The sequence below is a fragment of the Lithobates pipiens genome, unplaced genomic scaffold (genome assembly GCF_037356315.1).
Source record: "Lithobates pipiens isolate NorthernLeopardFrog02 unplaced genomic scaffold, aLitPip1_a1.2 Scaffold_10, whole genome shotgun sequence".
In the NCBI taxonomy this organism is placed as follows: Eukaryota; Metazoa; Chordata; class Amphibia; order Anura; family Ranidae; genus Lithobates; species Lithobates pipiens.
In genome coordinates, this window is record NW_027507686.1 from 82,654,040 (window position 1) to 82,669,778 (window position 15,739).

Genomic DNA, 15,739 nt, shown 5'->3' on the forward strand with positions numbered 1-15,739 from the left:
GGCTACTGTTATGGTTCCTATTACCCCCGCATTTATTCATTAGCCTAAAACCCTATGCTTTGGGGTGTCACTCTTAATTCCCAGTGTGTGCTTATGCGTCTGTGTGTTTATGTGTGTGTATACATATATATATATATGTGTACGTGCATTTTTATGTGTGCGTATGTGTATGTGTATACCTATACATTTCATTTACCCATTTATTCTAATTTTTCCTTTCTGTCTTTTTCTTGATCTGTTGCTCAGTTGGTATTGTTGGAAGTGCGTCTTCTTAAGTGCTGAATCTCGCCCATATTTTTACAATTATTCAATTCATGTAAGTAACATATTGAAATAAAAATACTTCCCTACTATGTCTTTCAAGAGGGTATTTACCCCTTTAGGTTGACTTATTCTAGCAACCTCTATATTTATTTATTTATTCATTTACTCAATATTTATTTAATTATTTTAAATCCCTAAAAAATTCTACCTTTCATTGTATACTTTCTCTTATCAGTTATTTTGGGCTGGTTTTTTAGCCCCCTGCGAATCAGCATGGTTGTGGTTAACCCCTGAGGTGGACAATTTTCCTACTTTATCATCTACGTAGTGGTCGAAGGTGGGTGCATGTGTTTTTTTTTTTTCCTTCTTTCCCTTTTTTTCTCTCATGCTTGCACTCATACCTATTAATCTTTTGATACAACTTTGTGATATATTCTGTTACCATATTATTTTGTTTTTTGGTTTAGATTTCGTTGTAATATTCACACATCCCCTGAAGAAGCAACCTATTGCGAAACATGTCGGGATTATGCATGTCTAATAAGAACAACCACTGCACTGTATTGTCCTGTATTTTTTAAGCATAATCTGCCACTGATTTTAACTTGAAATTCAATAAATATTTGTATTATTTTTGTATTCCATTCAACTATGTTTATTATTTATTGTTAATTGCACCGTTAAAATCCCTATTCCCTCTCCTGTCGTTTGATTTATGTTTCAATTCTCAGGGATGTGGTGCCATATTTACTAGGTGTTGTGTGACGTTGAACCACTAAAATTGTTCTAAACAAAATAAATGTTATTGTCATGCGCATGTCTAATTTCTGCTCTGCCCTTTTTATCCTGTTTGTATATAGCTTAGTTAGTTTATGTAGGTTTGCCTGTGTTTGTTTTAGTTCACTTCTACTGGCTAGGTTTACATTTATAGAGGTTCCTTGGGTTTTTGTATTTTATGGATATACAGTGCCTTGCGAAAGTATTCGGCCCCCTTGAACTTTTCAACCTTTTGCCACATTTCAGGCTTCAAACATAAAGATATAAAATAAATTTTTTTGTGAAGAATCAACAACAAGTGGGACACAATTGTGAAGTGGAACGAAATCTATTGGATATTTTAAACTTTTTTAGCAAATAAAAAACTGAAAAGTGATGCGTGCAAAATTATTCGGCCCCTTTACTTTCAGTGCAGCAAACTCACTCCAGAAGTTCAGCGAGGATCTCTGAATGATCCAATGTTGTCCTAAATGACTGATGGTAATAAATAGAATCCACCTGTGTGTAATCAAGTCTCTGTATAAATGCACCTGCTCTGTGATAGTCTCAGGGTTCTGTCGAAAGCGCAGAGAGCATCATGAAGACCAAGGAACACACCAGGCAGGTCCGTAATACTGTTGTGGAGAAGTTTAAAGCCGGATTTGGATACAAAAAGATTTCCCAAGCTTTAAACATCCCAAGGAGCACTGTGCAAGCGATCATTTTGAAATGGAAGGAGTATCAGACCACTGAAAATCTACCAAGACCTGGCCGTCCCTCTAAACTTTCAGCTCAGACAAGGAGAAGACTGATCAAAGATGCAGCCAAGAGGCCCATGATCACTCTGGATGAACTGCAGAGAACTACAGCTGGGGTGGGAGAGTCTGTCCATAGGACAACAATCAGTCGTACACTGCACAAATCTGGCCTTTATGGAAGAGTGGCAAGAAGAAAGCCATTTCTCAAAGATATCCATAAATAGTCTCGTCTAAAGTTTGCCACAAGCCACCTGGGAGACACACCAAACATGTGGAAGAAGGTGCTCTGGTCAGATGAAACCAAAATCGAACTTTTTGCCCACAATGCAAAATGATATGTTTGGCGTAAAAGCAACACAGCTCATCACCCTCAACACACCATCCCCACTGTCAAACATGGTGGTGGCAGCATCATGGTTTGGGCCTGTTGGAGTCTGAAAAAGACCTGAAACTGGGACGGAGATTTATCTTCCAACAAGACAATGATCCCAAACATACAGCAAAATCTACAAAGGAATGGTTGACAAATAAACGTATCCAGGTGTTAGAATGGCCAAGTCAAAGTCCAGACCTGAATCCAATCGAGAATCTGTGGAAAGAGCTGAAAACTGCTGTTCACAAACGCTCTCCATCCAACCTCACTGAGCTTGAGCTGTTTTGCAAGGAAGAATGGGCAAGAATTTCAGTCTCTCGATGTGCAAAACTGATAGAGACATACCCCAAGCGACTTGCAGCTGTAATCGCAGCAAAAGGTAGCTCTACAAAGTATTAACGCAAGGGGGCCAAATAATTTTGCACGCCCCACTTTTCATTTTTTTATTAGTTAAAAAAGTTTCAAAAATCCAATAGATTTCGTTCCACTTCACAATTGTGTCCCACTTGTTGGTGATTCTTCACAAAAAATAAAAATGTTATATCTTTATGTTTGAAGCCTGAAATGTGGCAAAAGGCTGAAAAGTTCAAGGGGGCAGAATACTTTCGCAAGGCACTGTACTTGGAATTTGTATTGGTTATTGTGTTTATATTTCTTGTCACTTGTGCTGTTTCGCTAATAAATCACATTTATTTTCACTTAGTTTTGAGTCTGATGTTCTCTGTGCAGATCCACATAAATCTGGTCATATCTGCTCTGCAGGATACCAGGACTTGGTATCCTAACATCATGTTGCTTACACGTTTCTGCCTAGCACCATTCAACCTGAATGGCACAGGTGTCCATATAGTGAAAAGGCTCCTGGGATCTGTGACATCATCATAAGCCACCAAGCTTTGATTTTAGTCACACAACCGCCAACGTAAGAAAAGGGTAATTTTAGTAATGATTGTGTGATTATAAAAATAAGGCATTTTCAGTGAAGTTTATAGGACTGCTATTATTTTTTTTAGATAGTGTAAGTTCAGGTTAAGAGTTTATTTTGAAGTGAAAGGTTTAAGGCTAAGGTTAAGGTTAGGTTAAAGTGTTTGTTACCCCCAACACTTCATATTCCTAATATGTACTAGACATGTGCATTTGTTTCCGTCCGAATGCATTTTTGTTGTCGTTTAAACAAACGATAAAGAACGCGCAGAATCCAAAAACCGAAAAAAATATTTGACATAAACAAATGCTTTATTTTCATTTTCGTTGCGACAACAGTTCGATATAGATAGGAGATTTGACATGACGCTGACAATAGCGATCTGTGTCCATTGATCCTGTGGTCAAATGTGCCTAACCTTAGCTCTATTAGTACAAGATTATTCTACATAGAGAGAAAAGATTCTACATAGCGAGAAAAGAGTCGACATTATAGAGACAATAGCAAAAAAGGTCAAATGTGCCCAACCTAACTCTATTAGTCCAAGATTATTCAACATAGAGAGAAGAGATTAAACATGAAGCAGTCGCCGAAAATGGACATTTATGGTAAAATGCTCCGCCCCTAGGCTATAGAAGAATTCTAATGTTGGTTGACTAGTAATAATAATTAATAAATATAATTATTACTAGTGTCATGCAACATTAGAATTCCACTATAGCTTGTAGGCGGAACATTCGACCGGAAATGTACGATTGCGGCGTCATACAGTTTAGCTGCTCCGTCGAATCTTCTTAGAACATTCCACAGACACCGTAAGCCTTCAATGACAGATTCCACCTTATTATTTCGGATTTTCAGACTAATGCATTTTTTAACGAAACAAAATAAATAAAAAAGAATTTCGGGAGTAATTAAATAAATTTATTTTTCGGACAAAAACTAAATTCCAAAACAAAACATTTCAGTGTGCACATGTCTAATATGTACCATGTACTTATATGAAAAAGTATCCTGTTCTCTTTGTATTGCTTCCTTTATGTGAAATCCCTGGTTTTCCTGCTAGTCCTCTTACTTTCCTATTAAAAACTGACCACACTAAGCAGAAGAGCACATTGCTGCTCTCCTCCAGTGACCAGACTTTTCCTGACACCCTCCCCCCCGCATAACCAGTCACTGGGAATCTCATGGAATGGTGCTTCTCCTCCCCTCAGCTCTTATGCAACTGAGAAAAGAGGGAATATGATTAATTAAAAAGGGAGAAAAGGTATTTATAATTTTTGTTTTTATATCTGTACACAAATATTTTGCCTTCCATTTGCATTTTAAATGGAATGGGTTGTTTTACAAGGAGATTGTTTACAATCACTTTAAGTGTGAACATTTATGGGTAGGCCAGGGACACATGAGAAAACAATTTAGTTCTATTTTGATTGAGCCCCATGCCAAGTACTTCCAATGCCAGGCTCTTGGTGCCAACAACCATTGTTCTGATAAATATGAGTCTACGTCATTTTTTGTAGAAAAATACTCAAGACTACCACCTGTCAGGTCTTTCTAATAACATTCATTATCTATCAGTAATCCTATAAGCACCGGAGAGGAGGCAAACATATTGTGCTCCCTGGTCAGTGGAAGCTATTCTAATTTGAGGATTCATTTAACTAATTAGATTAATCATTCTGCATGACTACCACTGAGAATAAAGTTTTCCTGAAACATCTCATTTAAAATACTTACTGTGAAGACAAGTAATAGTGAGAAGACATGTGTAGCAAGTGTAGCACCTCTTGTGTACATAGTAGGGTAGTCTAGATAGAGGCTTGTTAGCAGCCTGGGTGTGAGTCAGGGGGTTTACTTTAGGTCAGGCTGGAGGGCTCTGCAAGTCAGGCCTCTGGTATCTCCCTGTGGTTCTGGAAGCTTGGAGAAGTTTCTAGAAGCTAGTGGGCGGAGGCCAGGAGGTGCTGAGCTGAATATTTATGGGAATTTGCTCAATCCCCAGGCAGGAGACCTGGCAGGGTGGCTAAACCAGCCCATAAATTTTAGACATGTGCAAAAGGAAAAAATTTGTTTAGTTTCGTTACGTTTTAATTCGCTAATTAATTAATTTCGTTTAGTTATATTAGTTAAATTCCTTAAATTCGTTTTCGTATTTCGTTTAGTTTTCTGCCGAATTCGAAAAATCGGTCACATTCAAAAATATTTCAACCAAATTCGAAAATATTTCTACCAAATTCGAAATGATTTCAACATAATTCGAAATTATTTTCAATCTTCCGAAAATTCGAATTTAGTATATAATGATTTTGATTTTAATAGAAAAGATTTTAATAGAATATAAAAGAATAGACTAGAAAAACAATAGAACAGAACAGAATAAAATATAATATATTCTATTCTGTTCTGTTCTATAATTTTTCTAGTCTATTTTCTATTTTATTATAATCTTTTCTATCCAAATTTAAAATTAATTAAAAATTTTGAATTCATACTATTCGAAATTCAAATTTATTCTATTAGAAATTTGAATTTCAGAAGATGGTTGTATAATCTTTCTATTTTATTCTATTAAATTATATTTTTTTCTAATCTTATCTATTTGAATTAGAAATTTTGGAAGATGGTTAGTTACTTACTTATATACATCTGTCACATCAACTTCTCATACTTGCAATGTACCAGTGCAAGAAAACACACACATCTTATTTCATTTAGATTACTTTTCTGCAGAAGAGAATGACATTTTGCGACCTGACTTTGGGGCCACGTATCTCAGGGCCACTTATAGCTAGCAACCAAATTTGGATATGTTGTAGTGCTAGTTCTATTGTGTTTGCATACCAAATTTGGGGTTCCTAGCTATAAGTGGCCCCAAGATACATGGCCCCAAAGTCGGGTCGCAAAATGTAATTTTTCGAATTTGATTCGAATTTCGTTTGAATTCGTTAGCATTGCAATTCGGTAATTCGGATGCATCCGAATGTCCGAATAATGAAAATTCGTCTGAATTTCGATTCGGAATGAAACGAAATGCACATGTCTAATAAATATGGAGGTGCCTGGCCAGCAGGGGAGAAGGGTGGAAGATGGATGGTTGAAGTGTCGCTGTGTAGCCTGAGAGTGGGGCCTGGAGAAGGGGAGTTCTGCCTCAAGGCTGGAGGTTGGAAAAAGCATGAAAACGAATATATAATGCTTAGTTAGAGAGTATTGATCCCTAAAGTGCAGTATACAAAAAAAAAAAAGTTTTTATACGATACCCAGGGGATAGTAGCAGTAAATAGAACTTGGATTAAGATAAAAGTAGTATCAATGTTAAAAAAGCCTCTAATTTCAGAAAAGGAATAATATACAGGAACATCAATTTCCCCCTTCTGTTCCCCTTGTGGGTTTTTGCAGGGATGAAAGCTGACAGAGGGAGCTCCACTGCCCTGCAGTTCACCAGGGAAAAGCATAGCCTGCATAGTTTGGAGAGCAATCAGCCCAGCAGAAGGCTTGAAAGAAGTTTCGATTCCTAGCAGCAGGACAAGGACAGTGTGAGTTCCTCTGCACCCCCACGGCCTATAACAGAGAAGTTTGCTAGATGCAAGTTCTTGGCAAGTCTTCAGGGGACAGTTTATTGATTACCCGAACCCTTGTCCTGGGATCATATACCATTGCCAGGGCTGGTATTTTGCACTAAGGGGGCCAAGAGCTCCTACAAGTTGGGACTTTGCTGAAAATCCACTCAGGGGACACCAAACTCCTAGAAGGGGATTATTTGTCAAAGACTGTTGCTGTTCCAGCTTGAATACAGTCAAGTATCTGTTCTTGTAGTGTACCAGAGAAGGAAATTGTCCTCATTTTGTTATTCTTCAGTCAAGTTGGACATCCCATAACCCATTTTATCCTGAGTTAAAATCCCTAATAGATCCTAAAAACCAAACCTATTGACCGTTTCTTGTGTCTGGATGCAAGTGAGAAAATGCGTGCTGCCTTGCTGTGCAGGCTATAGGGAGGCCAATAACTCAGCAGTTCCTTAAGGGGTATTGCTACACATACCTTTAATCACTACACAACCAGTTATATCATTATATGGTTAATGTACTGTACCTTGCAGAAACATCCATATTCACTACTTGTTTGGTGGAATCTTCAGTACTTGAGCTCTGTAATTGTACATCTTGTTCCATCTCTTCTATGTTTGAGTTATTTTCTTCATGTCTACTGCCCCAAAAGTCAGTGTTTTCTTCTTCCTCTGAGCTTTCTATTTCATCACTTACATCTCCTGAGAATATTTTTTCTTCATCAGAAATATCTGTTTTATCAGACATCTCTTCTTCACTTATCATGTTACTTCCTGCATTGCATTCTGTTTGGTTCTCCCCTTTCTTAGCTAACCAATTTTCTTTATCAGCCTCAATGTCGCTTTCCTCCTCATTAGTAATTCCATCTATTACTCTATCCGTGATAACTACAAGGCTTCCTTGACTGTCATTCACACTTATTTCATCTTCTCCGGAAGTTCTGTCCTCTCCAGTGTCCTCATTTTCACTCTCTTCGTTGACTTTTCTTTGTATGTCTTTCTCCTTCACCGTAAAGATACCAACCCCTTCATGAACTGAACTTTCTGCTTCAGACTTCTCTTCACTTTCCTTGTCTTCCTCACTGCTACTTTTTTCAATTTCTTCTGTTAACATGTCTCTGAATCTTTCACTTTCGCCCATTACTCCATACACATGCCCTATATTGTTTTCTGAAAGACCTGAGCTAGCAAGTCTACTGTCCCCCTTCAGCATCCCTATATTTCTATTATCACACTTTATTTCTTTCATTTGACTTTCACTTTGATCGCTGGATTCATCCTCTTGTTCTAACATGTACAGGTCCATGTTCTCTTTAATTTTATCTTCATTTATAAGAAAACTATTACCTGCACATGAACTCTGTTTACTTTGAACCATTTTTCTAAGCAAACCATGCTCTCCCATCTCTATTGTCTTCTCTTTTGCAGAATGTCTGCCATCAGTGGTTTCCTTTTCCTTGACAGATAAGTGTGATGAGACATTAGCCTCTTCTTGACTATGCTCATCTTCTGAAGTTCTGCATCTGCTTGAGCTCTTATTTTCCTGTACTATGTGGAACATTTTTGACCCTTTTGGGAGTACAATTTCTTCTTCACTTGAATCTAAAAATTCTTCCAATGACTTTTTAAGAAAAGTAGCCATAAAACGTGTGTCTTTCTCTTTTTCATGTTGATGAAGGTAGCTTGTATCTTGATAACCTATTTCCTTTTCACATACACTTTCTGTTCCCGAAGAGTCAATTGTTTTTATTTCTTCTTCACACCGATCCATACCTAAGTCACTATTCTCAACTGTTTTGTAGTTACTTGTTTGCACATTTGCTCCAGTGATTACCAAACTGTCAGAAGCACTACTCGATTTCATGTTAGGTTTCAACACGTAATGGTCAACTTTGCTTGTTGCCTGTTCTGTGCAATGTGCATCTTCTATATTTTGCTCTGCAGTCACTTCATATGAAGTGCTTTCATATGCAGGCTTTAGCTTTTTGTTGTTTTTTCTTTTACTTTCGGGTTTTGAGCCAACCTTTGTATTATGATCTCCTGCAGGAGGTGACACTAAAGGAAGATGTGACTTTGATAAAGCATCCAAAGGTTGTTGTGGATGTTCAGAAATGGAATTGGGTGAACCAACAAGGCATGCTGCAGAATGTAAAAAATATTTTCCCAATTTATTATAAAATCAGTACAAATGTTGAATCATTCAATATATATGTAAAGTCATGTAATAATCATTTCAGTCTTTTTAATTGTCATTCAGACTAGAATAATGTCCAACACCAGACTATGGGGGTTATTTACGAAAGGTAAATCCAGTTTGCACTGCAAATGCACTTGGAAGTGCAGTCGCTCTAAATCTAAAGCCTCATACACACGATCGGACTTTGTACAAACTTTCCCGTGGACTTTTGTACAAAGGGCGTAGTCCACAAGTTTGTATTGCATACACACGATCAGACTTTTTGACAACAAACACGAACGTAGTGACGTCACAACGTACTGATGACACTTCAAAAGAGGGCGTTCAATTACTCCAGCGCCACCTTTGGTCAACTTCTGTATTGTAGTCTGATCTTTTGCATTGGTTCTGAGCATGCGTGTTTGTACCTTGTACAAAAGTCCGATGGTTTTGCGTACACAAGTTCAGACTTTGCTCCATTGGACTTTTGTTGCCAGAAAGTTTGTCCATTCGCACAGCCAACAAAAGTCTGATGAAAACAGAAAAAGTTTGTCCGATGGAGCGTACACACGGTCGGATGTTGCTCCAAAACAGCTAATTTGCATGTTTGTTGTCAAAAAGTCCGATCGTGTGTACGGGCCTTTAGGGGTAGATCTGAAATGAGTGGAAGTTCTGCTGATTTTATCATCCAATCATGTGCAAGCTAAAATGCTGTTTTTATTTCCCTTGAACGTCCCCCTGAGATCTACAGCAACTTTACTTCCAAATGCACTTTCAGTGCACTTGCAGTGCAAAGTGGATTTTCCTTTAGTAAATAACCCCCTATGTTTTTTTTCCAAACCCCTATGTTTTTTTTCCAAAGAAGCATTAGATCCTCTGTAGGCATCTAATGTTGTCTGTGTACCCTTCATGGAGATTGTTTCTCTTTTCTTGTCCTGGTGGCATTCTTAAGGCCCATACACACGATCAGACTTTTTGACAACAAACATGCAAATTAGCTGTTTTGGAGCAACATTCGACCGTGTGTACGCTCCATCGGACAAACTTTTTTGGTTTTCATCAGGCTTTTGTTGGCTGTGCGAACGAACAAACTTTCTGGCAACAAAAGTCCAATGGAGCAAAGTCTGATAGTGTGTACAGAAAACCATAGGACTTTTGTACAAAGTACAAACACGCATGCTCAGAACCAATGCAAAAGATCAGACAACAATACAGAAGTTGACCAAAGGTGGCGGTAAAGAGCAGAAAAATCACGTGATTTTTTGAAAGTTGGCTGAAAAAGTCCTGCTGTGTTTATGCAATACAAGTTCTCGGCCGACGCCCTTTGTACAAAAATTAACAGTGATGGAAAATCTCAACATTAGGGCCACAGACACCAACCAAAAATGTTAGAACTTCTTTATTGCTTGTGTTTTTGTCTACTTCTTCCATTGATCCCTATTCCCCTAAAGGCCCATACACACGATCAGACTTTTTGACAACAAACATGCAAATTAGCTGTTTTGGAGCAACATCCGACCGTGTGTACGCTCCATCGGACAAACTTTTTTGGTTTTCATCAGACTTTTGTTGGCCGTGCGAACGGACAAACTTTCTGGGAACAAAAGTCCGATGGAGCAAAGTCTGATCGTGTGTACAGAAAACCATAGGACTTTTGTACAAAGTACAAACAGGCATGCTCAGAACCAATGCAAAAGATCAGCCAACAATACAGAAGTTGACCAAAGGTGGCGGTAAAGAGCAGAAAAACCACGTGATTTGGTGAAAGTTGGCTGAAAAAGTCCTGCTGTGTGTATGCAATACAAGTTCAGGGCCGACGCCCTTTGTACAAAAACCCAAGGGAAAGTTTGTACAAAGTCCTATCGTGTGTATGAGGCTTAAGATCTCGTCCTGCTGTCACAAGAATAAAAATTGAAGGGAAAGTCTCCCCATTGGAGTACAACAGCAATTTAGTCAGAAGTTCTAACCCCAGTCTGATTTGAGTTGGATTTTAAAGGCTAACTAAACCCAAGAACAAAAATGTAACATAACAACAGCTTATAGTCTTTAGATGTACTGGCTGTCTTCGTTTTTATTATTTTTTCAAACTGAGAACATTTTCAGCAAATACAGCCAGAAAAGATCTTGCCAGAAATGTAATGTCTTTGTCACTTCCTGGGAGCTGCACAGTAGAATATATTCTTTCCAAGCTTCTGCAAGCTACCAATTGCCCTGCTCCCTGTAATGGAGATGAAGAGATACATATATGTTTGTAGTTTATGTCAGGAGAGCAGGTTATGGTGACAACCATGGCACTATCCATACACAGTGGATGGGGGACTTAAGTTGACCATACATGAATCAGCCAGCTCACTGGCTGAACAAAAAAACTGAACCATATATGGCCAGCTTTAGGCTCCATGCACACTAGCTTAAAAAAAACAGTGCTCTTGGCAGAAAAAAAAACCCGTTCATTTTGAGCGTATTTTTGTACTAACGTTTAGGAGCATTTAGCTTTTTTTTTTGTCTGCCAGAAGAACGTTCTCAACAACAGAAGGTTTTTTTTTTGCCTTTAACCACTGGGCTTAAAAACACCTCTAGATTACCTAATGTGCATGGAAACATTGGGGCTTATTTACTAAAGGAAAATCCACTTTGCACTGCAAGTGCACTTGAAAGTGCACTTAGAAATAAAGTCGCAGTAGTTCTGTGGGGGACATGCAAGGAAAAATAAAAAACAGCATTTTAGCTTGCACATGATTGGATGATAAACTCAACAGAGCTTCCTTTCATTTCAGATCTACCCCTTAGATTTAGAGCGAATGCACTTTCAAGTGCACTTGCAGTGCAAAGTGGAGTTGCCTTTCGTAAATAACTCCCATTGCATGACATCAGTTGCTTCAACAGGAAAAATGCTAAACTCCTCTAGGAGCAGCGTTTTTTAAGCTAGTATGCATGGAGACACAGAAGGATTTGCAAAGAAGTATGTAACTTTGTAACTTCATAAATGTAAAGATGTAGCTCACAGTAATGACTAGTCTTAATATAATAATATTCACTTATCCTTAAGTAAATGATACCTAAAGAATCAGAAAATCAAAATGCTTTCTCCCTAATATTAAAGGAAACATTTACAAATGGATTAAAAAGGCTTTCCAAAGATTATCATAGCTGACGACGTTAGAAATAAAGCAGTGGCGTAACTAGAACCTTCAGGGCCCTGATGCAAGAAACCATGAAGGGCCCCCCTGAACCCCAGCCAGGGCCCTTCCCCACGAGTCCGGCGGTGGAACTCCAGGGCGTGGTCACAGGTATGACCTTTGTGAGCCCTGTAGTTCCCCCTCCGGGGGGCTCTCATAGGGCTGCACTGCATCTGTGTGCTTAAAGTTTGTTTACCCGGGAGAAGTATGCAGTGCAGTGTGGGTCGGACTCAGGGGGGGCGGGACTCTGGCTGGGGAGAACAGACATCGGACTGAGCGGCAATGCATGGAGCAGGAGAGGGGTACTCTGAGGAGCCGGCCAAGGACACAGGTCATGCGGGGAATGCACAACTAAAGAGCAGCAGCCAGTGTGATAGTCGAGCATGGAGCTCTGCTAGTCACCCTCCACCTCCAGCCACCCGTGTGCATGGTGCACTGGTACCCCTAGCTGCCTATGCTGCTGCCAGCCATATGTAGAGGGGGCTGCATGGGCCCCCTGCATCACAGGGCCCAGTTGCGGTCGCTACTGCTGCACCCCCTATAGTTACGCCCCTGAGATAAAGCTAGGTCTGTGGTTGGTGGTATTATACAAAGCTGACTTTCAGTCTGAAAATCATATAGTATATATCATTGTGCTTGCCGTCTGACATAACATACTGTATACTGCATTCAACTAAAATTGCAATAAATCAATATATACATTAATAAAACTGCTTAAATGTTAAAACAGATGAAACTTAATCCGTAAGAGTATTTACTCAGCAAACAATAGGTATATACAGTCTGCATAATCCGGTCACATTAACAGCAGGTTGAGATGATATGTACCCTGGTTCGACTTTCCAGAGTACAAAAGGAACACAAGATGACAAGCTCACACAGGGAATTTTTTTAAGATCATTGCCCAGTGTTAACCCCTGCAAAGTTCTTCTGGAAGAGCCTTCCACTAGAGAAATAACCTGTTCTTATTTAAATCCCTCAGTCTGCTCATTGGCATTATACACTAGACAAAGAGACAGTTTACTGTTATTTAGACTTTAGAGGGGATGGATTGTGGTCAGTTGGAGAAGAATATGTCCCAGGACCAGCATCAATGAGAATAAATAATTTTATAATTTTAGATCCATATAGTTCTGGCATATTCTACAAATCATGGAAACAAATTGGGCTATCAGTAAGTATGGGCTGTGGCAGACTAAAGCAGCACTCAATGAGACTAAATATTCTGTATCTCTCTTGGTAATCTTTAGCTCTTTGCTAGTGTTGCATGTTTTGTGGAAGGCTTTGCCATACAGCCAGGATATGCAACCTCCAGCTGTTGCAAAACTACAAGTCCCATCGTGTCTCTGCCTCTGGGTGTCATGCTTGTGGCTGTGAGTCTTGCTATGCCTCATGGTACTTGTAGTTCTGCAACAGCTGGAGGTCCGCTAATTGCATATCCTTGCCATACAGTATGTCTTCATGCCTAAATTTGTTGAGAGCTAAAAGGCAACATGTAGTGATGGAAATGGAGGCTGCAATTTCCAAGTTGCTCCTGACAATTTAAAGATTAAAAGTCAGCAGCTACAAATACTGTAGCTGCTGATTTTTTAATGTTAGAACACTTTCCTGTCCAGGGTTCCTGCGATGTCGGCACCCCAACTGATTTTTCCGATCGGCTCATGGGTGCTGCCGCCGCCATTCGTGTTAAGGGAAACCGGCAGTGAAGCCTTTCAACTTCACAGTTGGTTCCCTACTGTGTATGCATAAGTACTCTACGCTCGTCGCTTTCTAACTGGCCTGGTGGCGGATGAAAGAGAAGGGGGGGTCGGACTTCCTGCCACGAGGTCTCCTGGAAGTGGCAATAGAGGGGGGAGGAGGAAGCAAAAAAGCGGAGCTTCCCCTTTTGGGTTTACTTCTCTACTTTTTAGGTCACTGAAACATGTACTTATTAGGCCTCATGCACCCTGGAAGTTTTTGTAGCTGCTTCTAGGGGCGTCAGACATTTTTTTTCTGCCCCTAAACTGCCCTGCATGTTAGCATTTGTGTCTATGCACACATAGACTTTAAGCAGCGTTTAGAGGCAGAAATAAAAAACTGTGAGTGCATTCAAGACAGCAGCAGAGTTTTGGCAGTAAAAAATGCCTGACAAATGCAAACGATAGTAAACACGTGTTAGCATTAGCCGCATTTAGCACTTGAGCATTAATTAATTTCAATGGTCAGAATAAATTATTATTCTGGCCAATGAAACGTTCTAATGCCCAAGTACTTAATGCCTGTAACGCGCCTTAACCACTTCCCGACCGGCGCGTGCCGATGTACGTCGGCAGAATGGCACGGGCAGGCATATTGGCATAAAGGTATGTCCAATTTTAAATGCCACCCTGCCATCACGTGCGCGCCAACGCGCTTGCGTGCCGGTCGCGACACCCGTGAGACCGGTTGCGGGTCCCGCGGACTCGATCGCCGCTGGGATACCAGCGAACCTCTCACATGTTCTGCCTAGCAACAAGTGACGCTGATTTCTGCTCCATGTGATTGAAGCAGAGATCTGTGTTCACTAAAACAAAGCCCAGCCCCCCACAGTTAGTAACACGCCCCTAGGAACACTTAACCCATACACTGCCACCCCCTGGTTAACCCCTTCACTGCCAGTGTCATTTACACAGGAATCACTGCATTTGTATAGCAGTGATTGCTGTATAAATGACAATGGTCCCAAAAATGTGTCAAAAATGTCCTATGTGTCCGCCATAATGTCGCAGTCACAATAAAAATCGCTGATCGCCGCTATTACTAGTAAAAAAAAAAATTATTAATAAAAATGCAATAAAACCATCCCATATTTTGTAAACGCTATAACTTTTGCGCAAACCAATCAATAATCGCTTATTGCGATTTTTTTACCAAAAATATGCAGAAGAATACGTATTGGCATAAACTGAGGGAAACAAAAAGGTTTTTTATATATTTTTGGGGGATATTTATTATAACAAAAAGTAAAAAATAAAGCGTTTTTTTTTTCAAAATTGACGCTCTATTTTTGTTTGTAGCGCAAAAAATAAAAACCGAAGGGGGGATCAAATACCACTAAAAGAAAGCTCTATTTGTGGGAAAAAAAGAACGTCAATTTTGTTTGGGAGCCACGTCGCACAACCACGCAATTTTCAGTTAAAGCGACACAGTGCTGAATCGCAAAAAGTGGTCTGGTCTTAAGCCAGCAAAATGGTCCAGTCTGAAAGTGATTAATGCACCACAAACTTTTACAAGCGTCAGGTGTTTTTTCTGCCAAAACGCTGCTGCCAAGAGGAAAGACTTTTAGGATAGTTTCCAAAATGTCCTGTGTGCCTGAGGCCTTAGGTGTTCCAATACCTGATTTGCACTTGCCAGTGACCTACAAACTCTCAGTGCTGTAAGGGGATTTTAGGAAGCTACTGTAAGGACAGATACATGTACTTATACTGCCTATATATAAACGTATTTTATTGTGTTTTAATAACTACATTACTAGATTAGAAGTTGTTTTTTTCTGCAGAACCGGAGCCTAGCCCTGCCCATAAACATAGACTTCCTCTTTGGTTGGATGGACGGCTCATCTCATCAAAGGGTGGGGCGGGGCTAGGTTCCGGCTCTGCAAGTTTCTGGATTGTTCTGATTATTGTTGAAGAAGACCAGATTCACTTGGGGTTCGTATGAAGACCGGGAGATGGCAACATATAAGAAACCGTTTTCCAGAAAAAGTGTGTGTCCTTAATTACCGTAAC

The 15,739-nt window shown here is 39.6% G+C and overlaps 2 protein-coding genes across 2 annotated transcripts in view; both read right to left on the reverse strand.

The window, feature by feature from the left end:
• Positions 1-8,772, reverse strand: part of LOC143925522 (uncharacterized) — a 76,921-nt gene extending 68,149 nt beyond the window's left edge. Inside the window, exon 1 of the mRNA XM_077450015.1 lies at positions 7,166-8,772. Within this exon, the coding sequence (XP_077306141.1) occupies positions 7,166-8,502 (1,337 nt within the window). The 5' untranslated portion in view covers positions 8,503-8,772. The remainder of the gene's footprint in view (positions 1-7,165) is intronic.
• A 4,186-nt stretch (positions 8,773-12,958) lies between these two features.
• LOC143925538 (uncharacterized) overlaps positions 12,959-15,739 on the reverse strand; it is a 35,250-nt gene continuing 32,469 nt past the window's right edge. Inside the window, exon 5 of the mRNA XM_077450020.1 lies at positions 12,959-12,996. Coding sequence (XP_077306146.1) covers positions 12,959-12,996 — 38 coding nt within the window. The remainder of the gene's footprint in view (positions 12,997-15,739) is intronic.